General features: G+C 37.4%; 1 protein-coding gene across 5 annotated transcripts in view; it reads right to left on the bottom strand.

The window, feature by feature from the left end:
• Positions 1 to 4,675: 4,675 nt before the first annotated feature.
• grip2a (glutamate receptor interacting protein 2a) overlaps positions 4,676 to 9,001 on the bottom strand; it is a 30,641-nt gene continuing 26,315 nt past the window's right edge. For 3 of the 5 annotated variants that reach the window (XM_084389377.1, XM_084389378.1, XM_084389379.1), the window contains 4 exons: positions 8,195 to 8,315; positions 5,771 to 5,938; positions 5,537 to 5,683; positions 4,676 to 4,925 (listed from right to left, as the gene is read on the bottom strand). In XM_084389377.1, the coding sequence (XP_084245503.1) occupies positions 4,731 to 4,925; positions 5,537 to 5,683; positions 5,771 to 5,938; positions 8,195 to 8,315 (631 nt within the window). In that variant the 3' untranslated portion in view covers positions 4,676 to 4,730. Of the gene's footprint in view, positions 4,926 to 5,536; positions 5,684 to 5,770; positions 5,939 to 8,194; positions 8,336 to 8,477; positions 8,627 to 9,001 lie in introns of those variants that run through there. The other 2 variants (XM_084389380.1, XM_084389381.1) reach the window with 2 other exon arrangements.

The raw sequence follows: 9,001 nt of genomic DNA, 5'->3' as shown, positions 1-9,001 counted from the left end.
TTTAATAATAATTTAAAACTGAATTTTTACCTGTATGATATTATGCTGTACCCACGTTGGACCAGCGGTTTAGAAAATGGATTCGTGGTCTGACACGGGAATTCATTCAGCGCTTGACTCTCACAGTGCATTGTGGGTATTCTCTAACCGCTGAGTGTACATCAGTTGTACACTCGTTATTGTGGGATTGGATGAGTGCACTCGATTACTTCCACTATGGTTTCGGACACCGCTACAAATGGCTGTCTCCTCAAATAGTGCACTTTTTAAGGGTATAGGGAGCAATTTCGGACACAGCCTATACAAGTCAAAATGCTTCTATATTTTTATTTTTATTTTAACATTTTTTTTAAATCTTAAAACTTTTCTACTTCCCCCTCTATAATAAAAAACTGCTAACTTCAGGGAATTTCTACTTTTTTCAAGAAAAGAATTTGATCAATCTTATTTTAATCATTTGGTATTGTATACATAGAGACTGGTTTTCCAAAAAAATATTTGAGAATTTCAATTCATAAAAAAAATGATTTTTTTGTTTTTAGATTTAATGTGAATGCTGATGAAATGTGTGTATATTTATTTATCAGATTGTTTTCATTGTGAATTGTACTAGGCAGACTTAACCAATAAGCAAGGTAAGCTTAGGGCCCCAACAAATACCCAGATGCCCGTATAAACCAATTTGACAATGAATATTTTACCTTTTATTTAGAAATGAAGAAAAAAAAGGTTGTTCTGACTGCAAAAAAAAAGGGGGTGCATAGTTTGGCGTGTTGGGGCCCCATACCAGGAATTGATTAGGGCCCCCAAATCACTGCCCCTGATCAGCATAAACATTTGAGGTAAAAAAGCTGCCATGAACAAAACCTGATGAGCTAAAGCACCTTGTGCTACACTGTACAAAGAGTCACATGATCAATGTCACTACTAATGAACTTGCTAAGTTAGATTTTGATTGCCACACGTTTCAGACTTTTGGAGGCCGCTGTTTATCACATGATTCAACACAGCCAAACTGCTCGTCATCATAAAGCCATCAGCTTTCAGAATGAGCGCAGGAAACCTGGGCTTTATGTCCTTGCACAGAGACACTGCCATTTCCCTCTCTGGACTAAAAATGAGATTGTTTCTTTAGCCTTAAAACGTCTAAATAAATATTCAAGCTAATCACCAACAGCAAAGAACTGCCCCTGATAATGCCTCTGTGTCCTTTACCTTTGATCATCCAGCCCTCCATAAACACCATCCTCAAGGTCGACCCTCTCTGACCCCAATGTCTTTGTACACATCAGGGCTGCGTTCGAAATCACACACTTCCCTACTATATAGAAGGCAAAAAACAGTATGTGACATGTGAAGTATGTCCGAATTTACAGCACTCATAAAAGAGTAGGTAAAAAGTACCCAGATGACCTGCTAGTTCCGGCGAGATCCTGAAGTGTGCTTACGATGGACACTTTACTATCCCATGAGGCCACGGGAGAGGATTTGTGAATGGAGGTGAAGCGACGCAACTGATGATGACAACAGGGCGAATGTAGTACGTCCATATTACATTCATACTGTATGGAAAGTACTTTTAGTGCTCACAAAGTTAGTAATTATTCAAATTAAGTACCTACTCAAGAGAATATGCGATTTCGGACGCAGCCCAGATCATCCAACCCTGACCTATGACCCCTGAACCCTCACCGATCTTGAGCTATCCATTAACTAAGCAAGTGTTTGCTCATTTGTAGTATTTTTATTTATCTGAAATTTGCCTTTTTGTATTTAACCATTTTATACTGTACCTGATGTGATTGGTCATTTGCCTATATTTTTTCTGAACGTATTCAGAAATTTATATTTAAACGTTGATTAGTTGTCAGCCTAAAAGCAACTAGCAGTGTGCAATATTTGTAAACAACGGGCTTTGTCCATTTTTATTATAATTTCAGCTGGAAAATACTGTAATATGATGAAAACAAGAAGTTTAAGATGAAATTTTTTCATTCACATTTTGCTGTACTATAAGGTAACTTGATTAAACAAAAACAAACGAAAAATCTTGTAAAGCCAAAGTAGTTTTGTGACAGACCATTCTAGATGCATATTGCATCTTTCAGACAAAATAAAAATGTCCAATCTTGGTATGTGTTGTGTAAAGTCTGTTCAGAAATGTGTGCTGCTGCTTTGTTAATGATCTGGACCAGGACAAGCTCACATCACAGTGAACCCCAATGGAATTCTTCTTTTTTCATGTCTATCAAAGATTAAACTTGCAATATTAATGTGGCTGATAAATCAATTGTGTGATTATGACTTTGAACACAATGAGCTTATAAGCGACTCACTCTTTTACAGCTGATTTAACACATAAACAAGAGTCATTTATAACCTAAATATGACTTGTTTTCAACAAACAATATAAAAATTCGTCATTTTGGAAGTCAAATCCTCCGCACTCTCGAGCTCTCGGCATCGTCATTTAGTCAGGTTATTTGAACATTGATTCAAGATTCATTCCGACCGGATCATTGAATCAGCGAGTTGTAGCTTGATAAACGAGGCAATCAGATGATTAGCCCAGTTCACGGGAAAAAAAACAATTACGAAATTCCATAGACAGTATATAAACGCGAAATGCACGAAATTAGTGAACCAATTCAACAGGTTCATTGAAAAGATTCAGATGTCAAATGCTCCGCAAGATCGAGTTCCGAGTCCGAACCGAGGTCGGTTGAGCTCGAGAGTGCGGAGGATTCGACTTCCAAAATGACGGATTTTTATATTGCTTATTGGAAACAAGTCATATTTAGGTTATAAATGACTCTTGTTTATGTGTGAGAAATTCTCTTGTGAGAAATGACCAATTCTGAGAGTTGATTCAAGACTCTTTCCCACTGGAGTCCTAGCTTGAAAAATCCAATTCATGATGAATCATTCCGTGCAAATCAATTTGTGATTGAGTTCAACAGGTTCATTAAAAATAATTGACTCATCACGATTCGAACTTCAACAGTCACCTCTCGGAGAGGAATGTGTGTTTTTCTGAAATGTAGTGGAGGAAAAAGTAGCCTAATATATTATTAAAATAAAATATATAAAAATATATTTTAACTGAAATTAATATACTCTATGTACAAAATTAAATATGTACTGAAATACAGTAACAAAATGAATGTTACTGTCCCAGGGAGTGGAAAAGTTAAGGAGAAAAATATACAAAAAATTAATTATTTTATTTAAAACAACATGTATTTAAATAAATTGATACATTAGATTAAAATAAAATGATTTTATTTAAACAAAACAAAAAATAACATTTTATTAAAATGAATAAAATTTGATCTAAGTGAATAAATGCATTTGATGAAACTAAAAACCTGATTTAAATAAAAACAAAGAAAGCATATAAAAAACTCAAATAAAATTGTATTTAAATAAATTTGATTAAAATAATTTTAATGAATAAAATACATCTAACAGTACAGTACTACAGTGATGCACAATGATGTAATAGAAACTAAATATTTTACACATTTATAATATTGATTATTCAAAGTATAAATAGGGTCTTTATACATGAATATAGCTGTTACATTTTAGGATTGGGGACTCCCACAAGAATGCATGGCATCTAAAAGATTGAAAATCCCTGCGTTAGGCCTAATATTTCCTCAAATCAGAATCCACCCTTGGCCTAAATTAGGAGTCGTGTCAAGCGGCTTCGGCTTCCAGTGTCTGACAGCGCGGTGAGGTGTGGGACAGCTCATCTCCACCTCGTGACAACACTGTCGACATCCTGACAGGCACACGCGGTGGAGCCACAGGACCAGAGAGATGCTTCGGCTGATATTCTTACCAGAGAGACAGAGCTTTGGTTTTTACCCTTTATTTTCTTTAAAAAAGGAAAAGATCGTTTCAAACCCAAGAATATTAAACGTACATCTTATTCATGGCATCCTACATAATGAACATCCAGGAAATAGAGGATTGAAGGTAAACAATATACAGACAAAGATCTCCTTTTAAAAGTTACACTTAAAATAAGCTCCTTTGAAGGACTTCAGATCACTTAAAATCAGAATTAATTCCTGGATTGTATCAGGACGTAAAGCCTTAAAATCCTCGTAAAACGCCCTACGGTACACAAAAGACATCACATGCACCTGAAACATTCACCTCTATACAAACCGAGCTTTTCATCAGAGAACGTCAGTGTTAAAAAAAAATCGATTGTCAGACTGTCATGGTTTTGATCTCACAGAAAGATTTTTATCTGTCTAAACTGACAACATGGTTTGAAGTTTCTCTGTGTGTTTTGTAAAAACCAGCAGATCTGAATCATCAAAGAGTTCTCGTGGACGGGAGAAACCAAACGAGTGTATCATTTATTTATAATAGCAACAAAAGTGGCGTGTGTGAAGATGAACTTGACATTTATAATAGCAACAAAAGTGGCGTGTGTGAAGATGAACTTGACATGTTTTGTGTAACTAAAAGTGAACATAAAACTCGCGTGCCTCTGTGAGCGGTCAAATAAACTTATTTGGTGGAACATTAAAAGCAGCGGTGGATCCTAACTTGTGACAAAAACATTGAACTTAGCTTGAAAATGATAAAATAAATAAATATTAAAATAATAGTGCTAATGTGTCCCCTGTGAAGGTGAGAGACAGAACCTTTTGCGTGGAAAGAATTGAAAGGAAGTTGTGCTCTGTGTTTGTGTTGCTCATTTTTGGGAATCAGAGGTCAACTCTTCTTGGATTTTGTGCAGAAACCACAGATGATTCAGAAGGGTCCTGACAGTCTTTAGGTGGCCATATGTGTGCCTGAGCGAGAGGGTTTCTGCTAATGACCAGCTGCAGATGCTCTCCGGCCTCTGTGATCAACGGCACAGCTAGACAACAGTCAAAGTCACGAGTCCGTGCGTGATTGACCTGTTAATAAACAAGCAAACCAAATCAGAAGGTTTGAACTGTTTCTTTGGCGTTCAATTATTGTCCACTACCATCCAAAAGTTTGAGGTTGGTGAATTTATTAAATGTTTTTGAAACAAGTCTCTTCTGCTCACCAAAGCTGCTTTTATTTGATCATAAATATAGTAAAAACAGTAATACTGTGAAATATTATTACAATATAAAATGACTGTTTTCTATTTTAATATATTTTTAAATGTTATTTATTCCTGTGATGGCAATTTTCAAACATTTCTTATTATTATCAATGTTGAAAACAGTCGTGCTGCTTAATATTCTTTGTGGAAACCATGATTCTGATGTATAGAAAGTGCAAAGGCATTTTTTGTAACATTATAAATGCCTTAACTGTCACATTTGAACAATTTAATAAATCCTTGCTGAATAAAAGTCATTCATTTCTTTCTTTTTTTATTATTATCTTACTGACCCCTTAGGAAAACTGTCAAGGTTAGGAAGGAATAGTTCAAACTTCCAAAATATGGGTGACATGAGGGTGAGTAAACAGTGAGATTTTCCATTTTTGGGTGAACTATCCCTTTAAGAAAAGGTCAGTTGTTTGAATACATCACCTGTAGAATACGATCGTAGGGCCGTAACCCAGCTTGGTCCGCAGGCCCATCAGGACGGATCATGTTCACATAAACACCCTTTTCCAGCAGACCATCGGACACGCTGAACCCATAATCCCTGCTGTCAGCATCCTTCCGTAAACAGATCTGAGAGAGAAGGAGAGAATAAAGATGTGTCTGGTAGAGAATAAGACATAATTCAGACCCTGGAGCTGCTGGGAAAGTGAACATCACCTTATGAAGCTCTAATGGCATGGACGGGCTGATGTCCTTCATGCCCTCTGGTACAGCTGTCTTCTCTGAGGTCCTCTCCGGGCTCAGTGCTAGAGCTTTGGTCCTGCTTTCATTCTGCTTCTCGCCATCTTCGCTCAAACTCAGTGTGCTGCCTGACATTATAGTAGCCTACAGAGGAAATAAAACACACTTGTATACAAACTGCACTACCTTTGATTTGGAACAACATGAGTGTATAGAGAATTCTGGAATTTTTCAAGACAACTCAAATGTAGCGCCTTTCAATGCACAGTCAGTGTTTTGAAGCAGATTTAGGGTGTGTTCACACTTGGCAGGTTTGGTTCGATTAAAACTAACCCTGGTGCGATTGCTCTGTTAGTGCGGTTCATTTGAATAAGTGTGAACGCTGCCATCTGAAAAGATGAGTCTCGTCCACTTCCAAACGTACTCTGGTGCAGTTCGAATGAAATATGAACGCAAGATGGACCAAAGACATGTAAACAAACCAAAAACAGGACATGATGTCACAGGATGTGACCCTATAAAGGACAGAATGCTCAAGCGTATCTGTTTTTTCTCATCACAGTCGCGATATTACCCATCACAGTTCAGTACAGACATCAGAACCACGTCTCCTCGCAGCAAATCTTCATTTGTGTGTGTGACGGAGCGATTCCTGCAGCCGTTTTGACTCCTTCACACATAGGGTTGCAAAGGGGCGGAAAATTTCCGGTAAATTTCCGATAAATTTCCATGGGAAGTTAAGCTGGGGAATTTTGGAAATATTCATTACCACGGCAACCGCTTGCGCGTCCACTCTGAAAGTAACTGTACACATAAGAGACGGATAGATACATTATTTAAGGTTATTTCTATTCGTTAGAATATTGATATATGAACTTGTTGTCAAGTAAGCCCCGTTGCGAGCATGTGCGTCTCTCTAAACTTTCAGTGTGCTGCACTGCTCTAGTTGACTTCTGCGCCTTCCCCCCTGAAAATATCACGTTAATTTTGAAAACGTAATTCCTTTTGTGGATCCTCTTGGTCTTTCTTCATGTTTCTTTGACAAATATCAGTGTCTCAGTCTCACGCACGCTGCACGTGAGTTAACCACGCCTACTTATTTACATGTTGCGGTATACACGGAATAAAAAAATCTGTTACGGTTGACATTTTCTTCCGCGGTAACGATATATACCGTCATACTGCCCAGCCCTACTTATGTGGTAAATTTAAAATTTTAAGTTATGCTAGCTTATTTAGCATCTAACTTATCAGCTTGCTATCTACTAGATGAATACATTTGTATGTGATATTTGCAATTTAAACATTTAATAAATATATTTCCCCATAATATCATCAAAACTTACTTCACTTTGTTTAGTCCACAGGCTCAAATGTGTGCCTTCAATAGTCTTGTGCTTTGGGCTTCTGTACATGTGATGGAGGCATGCACAGTGCCAGTAGTGCGTGTGGTCTCAATAGCCATGCAGTAAGCAGTGTGCTATGTGCATGTGATTGAGGAATGGCATGGATATTCAAGTGTATTTGAATGGCATCTGTTTGTTTTAGTCAAGATTATGCTAAAATATATTTTCCTCAACTATATTTAAATTCCCTATAAGAGCCAACCTTCAACTTTGAAAATTCCCAGTTTATTCCTGTTTATTCCCATAAATTCCTGTTAATTCCCTTAAATTCCCATTAATTCCCATGGAAAGTTTCCATCTTTGAAAATTCCCAGAATTTTGCAACCCTATTCACCCTATTTTATAAGCTCTTCACGAATTCTTAGCTGGTCAAAATACCATCATATGTAGACTACGCACATACAGCGAGCGCATTAAGCCCAAAACACATCCCTATGCCTTTAGGTTCAGTATCTTTAGGTTTGGTGTTAAAGTGCCAATGTGAACTCTAAGCAGACCAGGACTAAATGTTTTTTTTTTGGTTTGACCCGGACCAAACGATCTAAGCGAATTGGACTACAAGTGTGAACACACCCTTAGATAAAGGCCGGTTTAGTTGTAAACAGGAGTAAACAATTCTCAGAAAGCATCAATGAAGATACCAATGGTCTCAAGTCAAAAAGTTTGATGCGAGTTTAATAATTTCCACATGTAGAGCAGTCATTTAAGCGAAAATGTTGAGAAATAAAGGGTATGGCTTTCATTTAAATTGGTAGCATCTCTTATTTCAGGCAGAAGTACTATAATGTGACGCTGTTCCTTACTGTGATTGACAATTACTTATAGTGTGGGGGAAAAATTGGTTGAAAATGACTTACATTGGGTTAAGGATTTTGGTATAGATGCTGGTCAAATGGCCAAGTAATTTAAACAGGGAGACATAATGATTAAATCGTGCACAATTAACACAGACAAGGAACACCGATCGTTTGAGTTGATCCCCAATTGCATTTACCTCAAGTTCCCGCAGGATTTCCGATTGGCCGCAGGTCTCCAGATCCTGAAGAGCTTGTGACCAATAGTTCTCCTGAGCATCTGTATTGGTGTGGTTGTGACAGCATGCTGGACTGACAGATCTGTGTCAATGCAAAGCAACCTGGGTAATGTAAGGCCAGGTGTACTATTGGAAACGGAGCTATCTCTCTCTCTCTCTCTATAAAACTGTACTGTATGGCATAACTGAAAGTCACCGTAAAAGATCCTTCTCAACTACAAGAACACGGCGGTTAGAGAAAGAGAAACACACAGATGTGTCTGAAGAGGCCCGTGAACTAGTTCCAGCGATAAAAGAATAGAATTATGAAAATGAGCAAAAAAGAAGCACACAAGGGCAGATGACAGCATGTGGCCGACGGATGATTAGTAAGGCAGACGAGAGACAGAAAACCTGAGAAAAAATAGAAAAGAGAAAAGTAGGACCATACAGAGACTGTGAAAGCAAACAGGCTAGTGGGTTCTGTGCTAGACAGTGTGCATGTTTAATGAGCGTTTCGCCACAGACACAAAAACAGCAACATTAGATTCAAAAACCTCATATTGTTTTATCTAGGCATAAAAAAGGCATTTCACTTTCCACTGGGATCATCAAAGTTACTTATAAAATGACAGACAAAAGGTTAACTTGTACAGGTGAATCTCATTCTGTAAAAAAGTTCACAGTATATTCCTTTTTTTATGGTATTGTATGTATAATTTATTGCAATTGAATGGCACTGTCATTTAAGCAGCTTAGTGCAAATATTCGGGTCTGTATTACAGTACA

The sequence above is a fragment of the Rutilus rutilus genome, assembly GCF_951802725.1.
Source record: "Rutilus rutilus genome assembly, chromosome: 19".
Classification (NCBI taxonomy): Eukaryota; Metazoa; Chordata; class Actinopteri; order Cypriniformes; family Leuciscidae; genus Rutilus; species Rutilus rutilus.
Note: the sequence above shows the minus strand (reverse complement) of the source record. Positions and strands in the feature narration are given on the sequence as shown.